Here is an 18,399-nt window from a genome sequence, read left to right as displayed (position 1 = left end):
CTCCAGTCTGGTTTGTTAAACCATCAAGCAAATTGTAAAATTTTCAAAGAAAACAGATTTTTAAACTTAGGATTAGTGGAAAGCCATGCTGTTGGGGTGCGTTTGTAAAAACACCCATGATGCAACAGCTACAGGTGAAGTCTTTAAGACATTTCACTGTATTTTGCACCAGAAGGTTTAATTGAAATTGGATTATTGTTGAAACTATAGTAATTCTCTCTGGTTTAGTTTTGTGAAAATATCAACATTTTTATCACATATACCCTGCGCCACAACAAAGAAAAAACTTTAAAGTTTGAATTTAAAGATAATTATGGCACTATTATACTTGTCCGGCCCATTCAAGATGAAATTGTGCTGGATGTGACCCCTGAACTGAAATGAGTTCGACACCACTGCTTTATTCGTTCCAGCCCCATAATGTCTGTCAGCTAATGACAGTAATGACAGTAATGACAGCAGATATTCCAGCTGTGCTATAGAAAACCCTTATTCGTCAGCTTTCTTTAACTCGGCCATGTCCTCACTTTCGACATAACGTGACTTATTAGCAGACCCCCCTCAACCCATTAGTACTATAGGATATCTAATCTGTCACTTTACACTTGCAGGGTGTTGTTTTTAGCAAAGGCCAACTATTTATGTTGTGGCTGCTTCTGTGTGTGCTGCCGTTTTCATTCGTCTAAAACGAGCTCGCATAATCCCCCACAAATAACCTTTGACAGCGTCCCTTCGTTTGATAAGAAAGGGCATGTGTATTCGTGATATTCTACACGGTGAGTGCCTCTGTCGGTGTGTTTTTACACACTCCACGGGAGGTAAATACTTGCTGTGCGATTCCAGGCGCATTACTCAGAGGAGAATGTCTGCCACGGCCGACCTCATAGGCCCGACTAATTATACAACAGGAGGAGAGAGTGAACCATGTCAGGCGAGTCTGGACTGACTGGCAGATGAATAAATGAGGTCCACAAAATACAAGCGTTACTCTGACATCACTGTGATAAGACAATATAAAAATAGGTTTGTTAGATATGTGCTCTATGGAATACCAAGGTCTTGTCGATGGAAGGTGCTGCTGGATATTTTGAGGCCCTGCGCTCCAGATGGTGCAACTGTGTGACCTTTTCATCTCCGAACTTTGAGCTCTGACCCCGCGGTGGCAATAGATCCCCCATTCACAGCGGAAATGGCATGTTTCCCCATGTACTAACACACAGTTTTTTTCATGTTTTTTTGGGGGGTTTTTAGGCACGAGAGGGGGCTTTACAATAAAGCAATGGTGAAAACACTTCTGGGAAAAATCTCAACAGTACAAACACCGACAGCGAGACGAAAATAACTTTCTAAGCACATTCAGATTTAAGAAGCCGAACTCAATGGCGTAGCAGTATATAAGTATAGCCTGGTGCCATATTTGGTTACAGTTAATGACTGAACTATTGATTTGGCCGCAAAGCATGTATTTGCTTTATGTCGGTGCTCAGGGACACTCATTAAAGTAATGCGACGGTCTCGTAAATGATCTACACAACCCCTGAGTTGGATTAATTATCTTTGTAAAGACTGACTTAATAAAGTCGATGAGGGCAGCCTGATACAGGAACCACTTGTCACGCCAGCATATTTCTCACTGTGAGCCGACTTGGGACACGACTGCACAGCAGTGCAGTTTTCAGCACAATTTTGCAAATGCCAACAACCTCAAAACACTTCAAATGTAAGTACAGGAACTTGTTGTTGCTTAATGAACACTCACTCTGAGACTCATTAAATATACATGAAAGTTTACTGCCGATCGATGGGTGTGAGTGCAGACTCTTTAAGATCGGGGAGGCAAAGAACAAGGTAATGGAAGGTGGTTGGGGACATGCAGGACAAAGGTATTGATCACTGTTAATCACTTTAGCCTGGAATAGTCTGCAGGTAATGCAGCAGAAATAGGCTCTACAAACACAAAGTAACACTAGAATAAAATCATACATATTCAAATGTATGGCTATACAATAGAAAGAGTAAAAACCAATACAGAAATCATTGTTTTACATGCACGCACACACACACACACGCACGCGCACGCACACGCACACGCACGCGCACACGCACACGCACACGCACACACACACACACACACACACACACACACACACACACACACACACACACACACACACGCCATATGATATAAATCACCCAGACGGCTCATCCATGCAACGCATCATGTTTCACTCTGGATGAGGCTGTATCTCAGGAAAAGTCATCAACGGTCGTTAGCAGCAGGGTTGCGAAGGGAAAATCCTGAGGGCTAAATGAGGAGAGCGTCCGATGAGCTGGCTGCACCAAACTCATTCTCGAGGTGAGGAGAAACTTTGCTTGCTACGTTCTGGAGTGACTTCAGAGGCAGAACCACATGGTCTTGATAGCTTGCGCAGATCCTCTTCATAAGAAACTGTCGTCAGCACTTGTTCCAGGCAACATCCTGGTGAATACTTGAGAAACAAAGTTGTCATGCTACGTAAAAGACGAATGGAGGTGTATAATTACGCAGCGTTCTGAAGGAACGCTTTTGCTCTTTACCTTTTAAGGATGTGATGTAGAGAAAAGGAAGAGTACTCCAGATCAATGTGTCGTAAAAAAAAATTCTAAATCTTTTTTTAACCACTTTTTGCTCAATTCTAAAGCCCCGTTGACCCAACAACATTGTTAAGTGAAGTGGCAAAACTTTGTTGTGTGTTGGTTATCTGTTTAAACAACAACAGGGCTCAGAACCACTGAAAACTCAACTTATTGAAAATGGCTCCAAAGGTGGAACTTTTCGAAAACCCTTCAACTTCGTCTCCATGCAGAGGGTGAACATGCTGCTACTGTGCATGCTCATCACATCCGTAGTAAATACTTTTTCTGTACATGCACAAACAGATGGACAATAATAATGTTTGCCTCCAGTGTGTCATGACTTCCAGTCCACATTCTCCCAGGATTTGGTAGTTTTAGAGTTGACAGTCACCATAATGACAATCCAACTTGTGAGTTGTTCTCTGTGTGCATGTGTGTCTGGTTTTATTACAAAAGCAAACAACCGCTCACACTAGTGGCCTGGTATGTTAACTCCATTGTTTTCAGCATTTCTGCCATGTTTGTGCATAGGGACGTCGTTTTGAAAACCTTGCAAAACTTTTATGAAATAAAAATGCAGAAATTATGTGTTTTCACCTGGAATTTCATGTAAATTAAGCCTTATACTCTAAATATCAATAACAAATAAACCATCTTAGTTCAGCAACAAGATAGATGGCAAGCTAACAGAGCTTTCTCGCTATTTAAACTGTTTTGTGAAGCGTTTTAGTAATATAAGCTGGCCAGAGGGCATATATTGGGATCGAAAAGTACAAAAATGTTGTCGTGCAAACAGGGCCTGAGTCTTTGATCTGTGCCAAACGCATGGCACACCTGCCAGGAAGGAATGAAAGATGACCGGATCCAATTCCAACCGAGGCAGGCAGAAGAAATCTTTAGTGCGCAGCATAAACAAGAAAAATAATAGATAAAAAAATCTACCTCTAACTTTAAGTCTTTTTATTAGTCAGAATATGAGGTGCTAAATCTTAGCAGTGACTGTGCGGACACAGATTCAAGATGATCCCTGAACCAAGGATGGTACTCAACAGAGAAAAAAGAAAGTCCCCTTGATTACTGGCAGGGTATTGGCAAGAAGACAGCTTTTTTTTCAGCGAGTTGTTTTTGTGAGGGGAAAGAATACAGTGTTGTGACAAAGAGCAGGTGACGTGGGAGCAGGGATAGAATTCTCCTCAGAAGTCAACTAGTAGGACGGGGGGAGTGATTAGTATTCTCACTGGGACCAAAGTAAAACTGTTTCAGTTCCTTTCTCTTTGAAAAGTTCATCTCCTGCATCTCCCCACTGGGATCTATTCAGTGGGTCAAGTGACCCATGTAGAAGGTCTCTGTGGGCCTGTAGCATAACAAAGAAATCAGAAGCACCTAGTAAAGACAACTCTTGGTTGACAAATTTTCTTCTTCAAACATTCCAGCCACTGAGAGAAATATTACATTTGACTTTTACTTTTTTCCATCTCCACACAAAGACACTGTTCACACATTTCAAGTGAAAACACATCTTATCTGGGTTTTCCTTGCAGAAAGGTTTTGCGTTTACACAAGCAACATTTTGAAAGCAATGTCCGTTTATATGAAAATAATGTTTTTATATTGGGCCATAAGTGGGTGCTGTTGCTTGCTTTCCTAATTAAACTAACCACAATAACAGAGAACAATACACTATAAACATTAACAAGGCGAATATATGGACACTCGTATGGACAGATGACAACCTTGGGAGCCATTTTCCAAAAATTGCGTTTTCAGTGGCTCCGATCACCATTGTCTTTTAAACTGGACACCAAAAACACAATCAAAGTTTTGCATTTGCACTTGAAAACAAACCGTAAACTGGGCCTAATACTGAATTAAAGACTGACGAAGAGCCTGGAGAGATAAGAGCCTGTGAAGATTGATCATGATTAATTATCTCCTGGCTCTTCTTGGGCACTTTTAGCCAGATCAGCTGTATAAAGATGGCTGAAGAGGAACAAGAAAGGGAGTATCTGTCCAACAGCTGGAGTAAAGCTGTCTCCATTGAGAGGTAACAGGCTGCTCATTCATTCCCACGCATCGTGGATGGCAGATAACCAGGACTCCTTCTCTATCTGAACTGCAAAGGTCTTTATAGCACTCATGACGCAGTACAAAATCTCAAGTGCACCATCAGTTTTAGCAGTATAGAACTCAGCTTGTGTTTGCAAACCATACATTGTAGAAGGAGTCACATTGATATGCTAATGTGCTACAGTAGTTTTAATGTCCTCTATATCTGCTTTGGCAGAAACCCCTGTCCCTGTGCCCCCGCAACCAGAGTCCAAGCGGCGACATTCAACAACACAAGGCACTTGTTCTCTATTTGTATCTGTTGCATTCTTAACTAGAAGGCCTGTATTTTTCTGCCTTGCCAGTGACACAATCAGAGCCGTACAAAGTTTGGAGTCAAAGCAGCCTAATCCGCCAAAAGCCTCCGACCAGACCGAGGAATTGATGGCGTGGAAGCCTGTTGCCAACACAAAGGGCCAGACATTTCACCTCTGCATCTTCCTGGAGAGACGCCACAGTCTGACAACGCCAGGATTTTAATAATAATCACATTCTTCTGAAGGATGTCTGTTACTGGATCAAGGGGAGAGTTGTCTGAGTCGCTGAGCTCTGCCGGCTACAAGAATGTTAAAGTCAGCTGCTGTCCAGAGCTCCTATATCAAAAAGAAATCTGACACGTACACATCTATCTTATTTTCATTTAATCTTAATACAGCTCATCTGGACTAATCTGTCTGCTATGTCTACATCTGCAGACAGGATCAATCGAGAGTCCAGCGTCCAGTGTATTAGCAAAACAGTGGCAGCGGACAAACAGAGTGAACCTTAAGTATCTGCACACATTTCGTGAAAGCAGTTACGTCTCTAAGTATCTCTTACAGTAATCATTCCAGTGCACTGGCTTGAACCACATATTTGTAAAATATACAAGATTTATATTCAAGTGCCTGTCAGACTCAACTTAGTAGAATTTTTTTTGTTGTTTTTTCTCTTGGAGTCTCCCAGACTGCCTCTAAGAACGACTGTGGTTTTGCTGAAACATTGCAGTCAAGCCAGACATTGGCTGATATGTGCACTCATACCAAGAGAGAAGTAGGAGCTATTGTTATGGGTCTTACTGACATCTGCAAATCTAATTATAACAATGTCAAATCAGGTAAAGCTTCCCCCACCCTATTGTCACCAATTGCAATGTTAAATGCCGCCTCAACTTTGAGGGTCTTTCTGTTTGGGGGAGTTATCAATACCCCATTTTCACAACATAGCTTCACATAAAAACGCATCATTTTTGCCTTTTCATTCCAGAAAAACTAGACTTTACACATTAACAATGGGACAACATGGTCATTTTTATGGACAGCTGATAAAGTTGCATTACTATTACGGGTGACTCAACTATAAAACCACCAAGTGCCAGGAGAATATGGTCTGGGAGTCATGACACTCAAAAACAAACATTGTTGTTATTGTCCATCTACTCGTACATGTAGAGAAGAACTATTTGCTACGACCGCAGATCTCTCTTGTTCCACCCCGGGAGCTGTTTTCAAAAAGTTGCATTTTCAGTGACTTCAAGCACCGTTGCTATGTAAACACACCTGAAACGCAAGAAAAGTTTTCCGTTTTCACTTGAAACCAAAGCTGAAATGAGATTTTCCAATTCCTCTTGATAGTATTAAATTAATACTGAGCTTGATAACATTTGATCTTAACAAGTCTGAAAGTTTATTATACCATAGAAAGGTATGGTATTATCATATTCTAAATTATTAAGAACTCTGAAATTAGACACAATTTGAATTCGAATGCTTAAGGTTGTCTACGATGTACCTTGATGGTTTGGCTATTTCATTAGTGGTTCATGATAAATGAGCACAATCCACAACAATGAAGGGATTCAAAACAAATTGATCAAATTCAATTGGATTCCATTCAACTCAGTTAAAGTAAAAATGTAGTTTTTCCCCAATGTCTCAATGCCAACAACTGTTGCCTGAAAATAGACGGTCAAACTAAGTTAACCATTATAAATCTGACATACCCACACACAACAACTTACATAAATCAATTGGTGAGTAATGACCTGGAATAAGTGGTTGCAATCATAAATAATTGGTTCATTCAGCAGTAAATGCGGGTAATTGATGTCTGCTTGTCCTCTTTTTGATCAAAGCTGGTAAAATCTGGTGTTTCAACTGATCAAGCTGTTAATCCTCAGATGTCCACCAATGCAACTCTAAAAATCCACCTCTTCATTTGTTCAAAATGTATATCCAGTACAGCGGACTTGAAACGGCTCACACCGTGACTATGATCCCTCTGCAATGGACCCTTTTACCCATAAAGGTGATAAACTAGCATAAACATTTTAACATGCCGTTAATAGACAATAAATTAAATCTAAAGAAAAGGCATGATGGGAAACGTTCAAGTAAGGATTGCAAAAAAGTAGAGAACTTTCATTAATCTTCAAATCATTTAAATGACTATAGTTCACAGCTCACCTGGACAAACGCACCATTCAAACCTCAGTCAGCCGTGTGATCCCAAACATGGGCTCAGCAGTGAAATCCATTTACCACTGTTGCATCAACCAGCTCCACCAGGATTATGTAATCGCAGACCTCCCTTTGTCTGTTTGCAGCTCAAAAATAAAAATTTCACGGGACTGAATAAAACCTCTCCCTCCGTGTCTTGCTGCAAGTATTCATCTGCAGATTGTCTGGCCCTGCAGGGGAAGAAGCAACGGTCGGCTCATGGGGTCTGTTGGTATAAAAGGTTGGGAAACAGCCCTGGCTGGAACACAGACATCCCTCACTGTGACATATGAGCATGAGAACAAAAAGGAAGGCGTTGAGGCTCCCCGGAGAAAGTGCAGAACAACACAGGGAAACACTTATTGGACACTGAGCAACAGAAAACAAGCTTCCACAGAGAAATCAAGGACACTGGGCTCATTCTGTTCCTCCGGTTGGCTTCAGTGCGTGAAGACCTCGGGCTCACATGTAAAGTTGGAGCATTGGACATTCTCCCCGTTATTAAGTAATTGCTTGGATCTGAGAAGGCTGCCGCAAAGGGAGTGACCTCAGCTGAACCAGGTCGCGGACACGGAATATGACGATTTTTGTTGATATTGAACGCAATGCATTTCAGTTTTCTACCGTCTTTCAACCCCAAACACCAGTCTTGTCTTCTCGTTACGTGTCTCTGTCTCACCGGAACAATCTCACCACATTCCGAGACCACGGCAATTAGCTTGTTAAGCATAATGATGTTTTCCCCCCATGGGTTTAACAATCAAATTACATCAATGGAGACAAAGTGGGAGAAATCTAAGAGATCTATAAAGCCGAGACAAGTTTTTGGAGAATATTAAATACTTTTCCCAGAGGCACTAGAGACAAATTAACCAATAATACACAATGTGGCCAAGTGTTTGCATAATACACAACTTGATGTAAATAAGTAATTGAGTGCTGCATCAACATTCGCGGAGCCGATCCCTCTACTCACATGCGAAACGACATCAGCAGGACCAATATGACTTTTTCTCTCCAGCAATTTTCTTCACAAAAACTACAGCCAAAGTCCCGAATGGATGGCCGACGGCCGCATCATGCCAAAGTTAGACCGGAGGAACACGCTCAACGCTCAGAGGCTGAACTGTCTTCACAGGGCAGCAGCAGCATGCCCGAAGCCACTCTGACACTCTCTGTCACTCCTCCTCCTCCTCCTTCTTGCTGTGAACGAGCGTGCACAAAAAGGGCTCCGCGAGCCGAGGAGTCTGTCTTTAACTCCTCAAACAACCGACAGAGAGAGAGAGAGAAAGGAAGGGAGAGGTGCCAAAACTCACTGAAATCATCGAGAAAAGTCACAATTTTTCCTCCAGCAACTGATTCCAGATTATATAAACGTTGCCATTTCTGATGCACTCTGCTCAAAACACAAGCGCAGTCATTCAAGACAAAACTAAGGAACTGCAAACAGCAGTGTTGTGTGTGATGACATCAACATCTCAGCATCTCATTGTTATATTTACGAAATTAGTTTCTTCACACTCGGTTTTTCTCTTCATGATTTGTTTCGTCTCCCCTCTCCTCCTTCCAGTTATTCCAGTTATGGAGTGGGGTCGGCCGGCTGAGTAAATCACTTGTGTCGTAAACAAAAAAACACGAGGGTTCGTCACACCACAAGCCGCTATCAATACAAGCGGTCAGATTTAGCATCCACCTCCTCTCCCTGAGTGGTAGTGGTGTGTTCAGCGAGGCTAAAAACTCCTCATTAGATCCTTGTTAACAGTAAGAAATCGGAGGGAAATGTAGCAGTGCTTCCATAAATGTATGAGCTGCAGTGTTACCTTACAGCGGTTCAGACGTCAGCGGTCAGCAGCAGCCAGACTCCTAATGAATGAGCTAATGAGGGAACCACGAAGCCCAAAGGAACGAGGCAACGGTAATAGAACTTCACACACTGAGCATGACCTGACTGGTTACAAATCAAAGTCTCAAACGCAACAAACCACAGACACGTGCAAACAGAGAGGGACACACTATAAACATTAACAATAGAATAACAACCATGTTGGATTGTTATTGCAGTGACTGTCAACTCTAAAATTACCAAGCCCCAGGAGAATATGGACTGGGAGTCATGACACTCTGGAGAAAAACATCATTGTTATCGTCCATCTACGCGCGCCTATGTAGAAGAGCTATTTACTAGGACCGTGGTGTATGCACAGTTTCAGAAAAGTCCATTTCATGGTCTATTTCCATGGAGACGGAGTTGTAGCAAAACATGCCTTTTTTATGACTGCACATTGTTGTCATGTAAATATCCACTCAAAATGCTTGTCACGTATGGTAAACGTGGCTTTAGACTCAGAGATATTGGGGGGTGGGGGGGTGGGGGGGGGGATTTTCCATCAAAAGAATCCTGGTCCTAATTATCTGCGGGCTTTAAAGTGATGTAATTGTCCTCTTTTGTTGACATGAGATGATAAATCACGTAAAAATTCCATTCGAATCAAAAGGCTGCAATATTACGTTGAAGCGAGACTTACTCTTGTATCACACCTCCTTCTGCTCCTGATATCGTTCAAATAGCTGTGAATTTCTGCATTCATACTAAAAATGACTGCAAATATCAGCTCAGTGCAACATTGTCAATATTTACCGTGAAGCAAAATTGTAAAAACTGAAACCACAGATTCAGCTGGTGAGTGGCAGCAGCTGCGGCAAAGACAACTAAATAAGCCTTTCCATGTGTTTATGACAATACATTTAGGATGAGGGGATATATATATATATATATATATATATGTATTATTCTTTTAAAGGGGGGTCATTTCGCATTAAAATTTATGAAACAATACAGTATGAGACCTTGCAAAACGGCTATTATTCTTGGTAAAGTTGCAATTTAAGTTCGTATTACAAAATATTAGTACATTTTGGAAGTGCACAGCAAAATCTACCCCCCCCCCACCCCAAAAAAAAGAACATTTACATTAAAAAAAGAAAATGTACAGATATGTACTAAAAGGGCTAAATGTGTGTGAAGTGTTTATTTGAGTCGTGGAAGCATTGAATAGTTCTTGTTTGGTATATTTAAGCTTCAGCAAGGTGCAGTCATGACTAAATCCCCCACATTAAAACTAATCCACAGTAGCAGCCGGTTCTGATGGATAAACACAATAAAATTCAACATTGGTCTTTGTAAAGTAACGACCACACGGATGCCACTGTGCCCGGCGTCGATCCTGTAATTTATCGGGTTGTGTAATGCCTTGATAAGAGGCGAGTCCCTGCAAACTGCAACAACAACAACGCCTTTTGTTTCTGGCTAACACTTGGAAAGATCTACATCCTGTCCAGCCTGTCAGAGGAACTAACTGCCTTTTCACTGCCAACAAGTGTGAAGCCAAACAACAGTGGAAAGACTCCAGTTTACTGGAAATGCCGTACGTCCTTTCCATGCAGAGGCTATTTAAAATGCACAGTCTCTGACTGCACACCCTCAGTAAGCCGGGGCACCGATAAAGAGACATTTCATCGACCACCCGGAGTCTCCAGTGGCTCCAAAAGAGCTCCAGATCGGAGCTGCATTTCTTTTTTATTTGGCATGAAGGCATCTGATTGCTCTTATCATGTGAGTGCTCCAGAGAGATTATTAACTCAGATGTGGAGAAACCATCATCATCAGGTCAGAAGGCCACGCACACGCACACACACACACACACACACACACACACACACACACACACACACACACACACACACACACACACACACACACACACACACAAGCTCACCTTCAGTGACACACTGAGAGGAGACTTACACCTGTTCTATTTCAGCGGGGCCTATTTCAAGCCGCCGCCGCCGCTGCATGCTGCCGGGGACGCTTTATGGGCACCGATAGAAGGAAGCCAAGTAACCTCTGACCTTTGGCTATTTGGGAGCCCAATAAAAAACACACAGGGGGCAATCGAGGACATCAAACACCCGGCATGCAGCGCTCCTCAAGAAGGTGTGTGCATTATTTTGGGAAACCCTCCTTTTAAATCACACGTCGTCTAGACGTCTGCACGCATCACTCACTCTGTAATGCTACTTTAGCCGTTAGCAAGCATTATGAACTTGAAAGGATTCGGCTCCTCAAACATAAAGTGCAAGGACAAAATCAATTTAAGTGTACTCCCTGGCCTTTTATTATGACTCACCTGTGCCCAAATTCTGCTCTGAGAAGGGCTCACTAACACATTTAGACAAATGTGTGACACTGTATCAGAGAAATAGGCCATTTGTGTAAATAGAGATCTTATGAGTGCAGCTCATAAAAAAATGGGAGCAAAAACAAAAGTGTTGCATTTATATTTCTGTTCTGTGATTTTAACTTCGAAACATGAACTCCAATCATGATGCCGTTAAAAACCTGGGTGATTATTGGCGTTTTAAAGCAGATAGTGTGACTTCTAAAGCAAATGTAAACTCAATTTAACAGGAACTTAACAGCTGAGCTTGTGCTGGTGATTTGTGGCACTTTAACGATTGTGTCTGTTCAGAAAGGACTGATGCACAAAGTCCTGAATAAGTGTTAGATTACAGGTAAATCTTTAGCATGTGGCATGGCCGAGAGTAAAATCCTGCGGATCCTCCACGTAGCGAAAGCCTACATACTGGAAATGCACTGGTAGAAACGGAATGACTTCAACAAGAACTCTTAAAGCAGTCGTTTCCAGTGTAAACTAAAACGTTAGTAATAGCAAGGAATCATCCGTCTGCAAAACACTATGCAGGCCTTAAACCAAGTGCAATCCCAGGTCCTGCTGCTCATGCTCATGGTGCTTTAACCCAAAGGTACAAACATTGAAAACAAGCTACATTTTGAAATCCATGCAACATTGTGTTTTTCTTTTTTAGGTGTCTTAGGTAACAAAATAAGAATGCATGTATATATATATATATATATATACACATGTAGTGATTCTGTGTGTTGGCTGTGAGAGCAAACAGACATCAGTTTGAACTTGAAGCTGACCTCAATCTGATCCCGTCATGTGGGATTTTTAAAGAGATAAAAGTGTGAAACGAGTCTTTAAACTCCATTAAGGGAGGATCTGAATGTGCGCTGTGTGTCACGCAGACAGACAATGGCAGCCTTGTAGTGGAGGTCAGGGTAGCGACATGATGGGTGCGCGTGTGTGTGAGGGAGAGAGAACGAGAGAGGGTGTGAAAAAGGAAAGAACAGACTAAAATAGTGCTCAAACTTCGCCTCAACCACGTTAAAATGCATGTCCACAGTCACATGTAGAGTTTATGTAACGTTTTTCTACAGTGGGGCTTTCACTTGAGCTTTATCAGACGTGTACAGCGCTGGTCGAAATTACTGGCCCACCTGATTTTTTTTTTTTTTTTTAAAGGAAGTCCAGTACCTGTAATAGTTTGAGAAATCCTCAAAAATTGACCAGAATGTTGTTGGATCGACGCAGCGACATTCCATCAATACATGCTGCAATAAATCACTGAACTGCCATTAATTCTGTTTCAATGTCAACATGTTTGATCCAACAGATGGAGCCCGACAGCATGAGACTGTATGAAAAGCAAACCATGAATACTTCATTGTTTCAACATGACGGACCTGGAGGCAACAGGCCAAAAGTCAGAAATGCAACAATGAAGGAACAATTACTAAAAACAACAAAGTGAACAAACTGCAGCTGGGAATATGGTGAAAGGAAATGGGAAGAAATAACAGACATGACACAATATAATCTCATTAAAATTTGGTCCAAAAACAGAAAGAACACAGATATTTTGAGGTACAACTCCTAAAGCTCAAAACCTTTAACTTCAGCAAAGCAGCCTCCTGCATGATGATACTTCCACCGTGCTATACAACAAGTAGGCTGGATGTTTCTATTGAGGCTTTTTATTAAGTGTCACAGTCTGTGACACAATGTTCCAAAACCTCTGGGCACTTTAACAAATATTCTGATCGGATATGATTTGTTTGATATTTTGCATTTTATCACAAGAAAAAAAAAGAAGGCATATACTGTATTTTGTACAAAAACTACTAGTGGTACCAGTAATTCGGAACAAACTGGGAACTAAAAAAAAAAAAAAAATTTTTATGTGACTCTTGATAAGATGGAACCAACAATGATATTAACTGCTTGCCAACTTTAGAAGACACACCCCTGCAGCTAAGTTACAGCAGCTCTGCAAGTGTGTGTGTTTCACACAGCTGCACCCCGTAAATCCTACCATTTTCTCCATCTGTGGCGTCCTCGCAGCCTTGATTGAAGTTTTCATATGAGTCCCAGCGGATTAGGGGGTCTTGCGTGTTGTAGTCCACCGAGACGCTCGGGCCGTTCTCCAGCTGATCCATACCTTGACCAGAAGTACAAAGAGGCAGAGCAGAAAACGTGAATTTCTTTACGTCGCTGAAATGAAACACGCTATTCCTACTGTAAGAATCCTTTAATTTCTCCAAAATAAAACAAAACAAACCCCTAGTTTCAATGAGTTTAACCATAGTGAGACTGTTTGGTCTCAACACAAACTGTGAATATGCCTACAAATCATTTGTCATTTTTTGTCTAAATGTTGTAGAGTCGGGACCGCATTGTCAAGGTATTGTTCTTTTCTTGGTCTCGAGTTAGGGAGTCCCAACTGCAACACTGGTCTAGAAAACAATGTAACATAGCCAAAATCCCAGCCCATTGATCCTTACCATGTATTTTCTCTGGTCCAAAGGAGAAAATAAACTCAACTTTTCCATATTCTGGAAACCGGTCATCTGCAAAAAAGAAAAGAAACAAAGAGTGTTTGCTCTATATTCAATGGTAAGTCAGTGATCAGTCTTTTTGAACTTTTAATAATGTCCTGGTTGGTTCAATAACCCTGAGCAGCACTGTGACGTAGCGGTTAGTGTTTTGTCCATGTAGAATTGGCAGATTCCATGTGTCTGATCGGTTTTCTTGAAGTATTCCCATTCCCTCATTGACTCGACAGATTTTAGGTTAATTAAAACATCTAAACTAAAAATAAAACAAGTGATCATATTTATTAAACCTTGTCGTAGACCTTTCACAACTCCACCTTGGACTGAGCAGGAGAAAAAAAAAGGCTGTATGATAGTGTGTAACAAATGGATACAAATGTGATAGACAGAGCAGATATTTGAGGTCCAGAGGAATTGCTTCCATCCCACCACCGTCACCTTTGAATGTCTCATCCAGCTCATCTTTCACGAAGACGATTCCCAGGTCGTGAACAGCGCAGGTGTGAAACTGCACCCGGAAAATCACATCTCGGCACGGGCTGCGGTAACGCTTGTGGTAGCACTTCAGCTGGAAGGGTGGGGAAAATACCAACACATGAGAATCATCGAGGCGTCCATAGAACTTAACGAGAGGAGGACTGTCACAGAAGAGGCCTGGAGAAGCTCCAGATACTGGACAATACTGTGGAAACCCTGTGTCGGTTGAGTCGTTTTCACCTGGAGAAGTCATCAAACTATGATACAAACAGACAGATTTCATACAGCATACCCACTGTAATGTAAGGCCTCCCTATAAACTGGTTGTCCCAACACAACAGCTTTAAGAGAAGAACTAAAAATGCCTGATGGGCAGTTTGGACCTGTTTCATTTTGTTTTTATGAGAAGAACCTCATATTTACTGTCCCAAGAGGAACATTTACCTAAACCTAAACAACTTACAGCTCACAAACTGACTATAAAGGCTGGAGAAAAAAACTCTACTGTATTTAAAAAAAAACCAACAACAACTGTTTAAAGAAAATTGGGCATTTTCAAGGTTTTTATGGTTTCTTTCACAAGTTTATATTTGAGAACCCAGGGTCCAAGGAAAAAAAGAAAATGTTGAGGTACAAACTGTTGATTTCTATAGTTTATAAGGACACGTCGAGAAAGTGGGGGTCAGGTTCCAGGGGGCATTAGACAAGACAATTTGATCTTAACCAAGTAAAAATGGTAGAAGAAAATCATAATAATTCAGTAAGTTTAACGAATTCAACAAAAAAAACAAAAAAACATTTGGAAACAAGGAATTTTGTACGCTGCATAATCTTTTTAGACGGATGTTGATGAAAGATTTTTTCCAGTTTTTCGCTTTCATATATTGAAGCTAATACTATTTTGCTAAGAATGAGTTAACTAGTTTTTATTGATCACTGGGGCTTCAATCTGCAGTTTTGGAACAAAGCTTTGTGTTATGACCTCGACTATTATTGACACAGTGCGAAACATTGATGCTCGGAGATTCGTATTGAAAAAGTTAATGTCTTTGTAGTTTTTAACCTTTTCTGGTTTTGGCCCACCAGCCATATATCTTAACACCCTGCTCCAAACAAAGCTAAGCTTCACTTTGCTGCCATACACATTAGCAATCCTCCCACCCCAATAAAATGCCATAAAAATGTAACTGAAACAATTCTTTTAAGTTCCTAGCTTGCTTTATGGTCTGCTGAGTTTGAAATGACACCATATTAAGTTTTCCAATAAACCAACATGAACCAAAATTAGACTTAAAACGACTGAGAAAAAAAAAACCCTCATATAAATATTTTCCTTTCCAATTTTATATTTTTTTCGCCTCGCCATCAACCAATTAGCCACACTTTGAAATGCATCCATAGTAATGCATCTTGCACAATCCATTAGTCTGTCTTAAATAAAGGATGAGATGAGAAGATCCTGCAGCTGATGTTTGCACTTCTTTCACATGTGGAGCTCACAGGTGCTATTTAATACAAGATCATTCCTCTCAGTTTAAAATGCTGGTATGGAACATTTAAAAATACCTCTCGCTTATCAATTAAACTCAATAATTGTTACGCAGCGCAGCAATAAAGAACTATGTCATGTTAAAGTGGAACCTTGTGTATCCTCAAACGCTGTTGGAAAGGAAATCCACAGACGTTTCAACGTCATAGTTTCCAGCAACGTATTGTGTGCTAATGAGGGTCTATAAACTGAGGAATAGGAACCAGTCCAACTGTCTTCCCTCTCGTTCTTTACTATAAACATGCACATGCCTGGAGTATAAAGCTCATATCAGACTGTAAAAGTCAACAGGATTACCCCTCATTATGATGAAGCAATAAAAAAAACTAATGTGTGGACCCCCTGTGTGTTTCTGCAGCTGCTATCGCTGGCACGCTAATCAGGATGTGACATGTATTCCTTCTTTCTGGATGATAAACATTCCCTGTTATGGAGCCTCACACGTACTCAACCCAGTAGTAAAATGCAGAGAGGGCGGTTTCTTGTTTTACCAAGCCTGAGTAACATTAAAACAGAGACTTCTTCCTGGCACTCCTGTTGTATTCCCGAAACCATCCGAAAAAGACTAAACTACTTCTGGTTCTGATCAGGATTTCTGGGCCGAGCCTAAACAGCTGTTGGGGCAAAATTCAAATTGTACGCCCACAAACTAAATGCTTGGTTAAAATGTGGTTCTAAATCGGATACGTGTCCAATATTGTTTCTACGTTACGCAGTTGGAACAATCGTGTCATATTTCTTCTTTGCACAAGGATCACTTCGGGACGCTAATGCTAATGTGAACAACCGCCGAAAAAAAATCGTATATTAGTAAAATGCTGCAGAATTCAATTGCATAAAGAATGCCGATCTTTTTGCGAATAAAGTTTTTCCCTGTGACACAAATAAGACCCCACGGTGGGGGTCACGGTATTCCTCAGGAAAGTAATGCCATCCCTGTAGAGACTTTTTAAAAATAGTAGTATAACCTGCAGCCAGTTCTACCTTAGATTTGCCAAATGGATGCTGAGTGTTACTAATCCTGCAATAAAAAGTTCTTGCAAATGCACAATTAAGCCCCAATTTACTGCCTGATGCACTTGATGGGCAGCGATTCGACTTGATATTCGTGTTTCCAGCAGCGGCTAAATCGCCGGATCGTATTCACAAAAAAAGTCCAAAACTCAAAAATGTGTTTGGACAGTGTGATTATAGTTTAATAAAGTGTGCGGAAACATCGTGTTTAAGTGGAGATGTTAAAACAATGTTACACTGAACACAGCTAGCAGCAAACATTTGATGGAGGCTAATTATTTGGTTTAATGTGCTTCTAGTGTGCAAGCTTATTTCATTTACACAGAACATTGTGAAAAATCCTGTTATGTTGGATATTTATTCATTCTTCAAGTTTTAAAATCGTTGTTTAGTCAGATACTGCTTCGAGGAGGAGGAGGACTGCTGTCCGATGGCTCTCTTGCTCCCACTACTGGAGGGTTGGCTTCTGACAGTCACATTTTGTACATGAAACACAAATGGAATAATGTTTTTATCTCTGAATATTGCTGTGTTATACGTTTAACCTTTCAGCAGAGTAGTAAGAAGCATTTCTACCAAACTTTCATGACTTTGAAACCTATATATTTTTTAGCAGTATTCTGCATTTTTTTTATTTATTGATATGATGTAGTGCAACCTGTGTGTTTCTTACCAGTATGTCTCCTTTCAGAAGAAGTCCAGGCTCAATGGTGATACAGATGCTGGTCTGGCTGTCGCCCTGAACGTTGCTGCAAAGAGTTCAAAAACAACGATGTGTGAGATCTCAGACGCGTCTCCGTAATCACACGGTAAATCCAGCATGGCTCCAATGCATCAGTGCTTCTCTTCTATGTCTGTGCACATATGATCTGCTAAACCACCCCTTATTAGCTCTCACAGTGGCCGCTGAAGAGCAGAACCGCGCTGCACCGTTGGGCTAATTTCGGGTATTAGTGTCGACATGATTGTCTGACTGGAGGAGCGGGATCAAAGCGAGCGGAGCGCTAATGGGGAGCATGTGAGGGAAAGTGGGGGAGAAGGTGATTTGAAGCTTTTAAAGGGGGTTGACAGTCTGGAAATTGTTGTGCACACACTCGGTTACTGTGTGTGTGTGTGTGTGTGTGTGTGTGTGTGTGTGTGTGTGTGTGTGTGTGTGTGTGTGTGTGTGTGTGTGTGTGTGTGTGTGTGTGTGTGTGTGTGTGTGTGTGTGTTTTTAGCATGTTCACTTTTATGGGAATCAACACTTTAACACAGTCTGGAGTAAGACGCTAACTGATGTACCATGTTAGCGATTGTATAGCATGATGTAGCATTTCAAAACACGTCATTGTGATATTTTGAATAATTTTGTATGACAGCTTTTTCTTTCATGAAAAAACTCCTAATCCTTTGTGCCTGACATG

General features: G+C 41.2%; 1 protein-coding gene across 16 annotated transcripts in view; it reads right to left on the bottom strand.

The window, feature by feature from the left end:
• Positions 1-18,399, bottom strand: part of tns1b (tensin 1b) — a gene marked incomplete at its 5' end in the record, with an annotated part of 183,720 nt that overhangs the window by 26,139 nt on the left and 139,182 nt on the right. For 12 of the 16 annotated variants that reach the window (XM_080498028.1, XM_080498040.1, XM_080498041.1 and 9 more), the window contains 4 exons: positions 13,437-13,570; positions 13,908-13,971; positions 14,395-14,524; positions 17,670-17,745. In XM_080498028.1, the coding sequence (XP_080354154.1) occupies positions 13,437-13,570; positions 13,908-13,971; positions 14,395-14,524; positions 17,670-17,745 (404 nt within the window). Of the gene's footprint in view, positions 1-13,436; positions 13,571-13,905; positions 13,972-14,394; positions 14,525-17,669; positions 17,746-18,399 lie in introns of all 16 variants that reach the window. The other 4 variants (XM_080498037.1, XM_080498042.1, XM_080498039.1 and 1 more) reach the window with 1 other exon arrangement.

Source organism: Blennius ocellaris (assembly GCF_963422515.1).
Source record: "Blennius ocellaris genome assembly, chromosome: 6".
Taxonomy (NCBI): Eukaryota; Metazoa; Chordata; class Actinopteri; order Blenniiformes; family Blenniidae; genus Blennius; species Blennius ocellaris.
The sequence above is the reverse complement of the archived record's forward strand: the minus strand, read 5'-3'. Positions and strand labels throughout refer to the sequence as shown.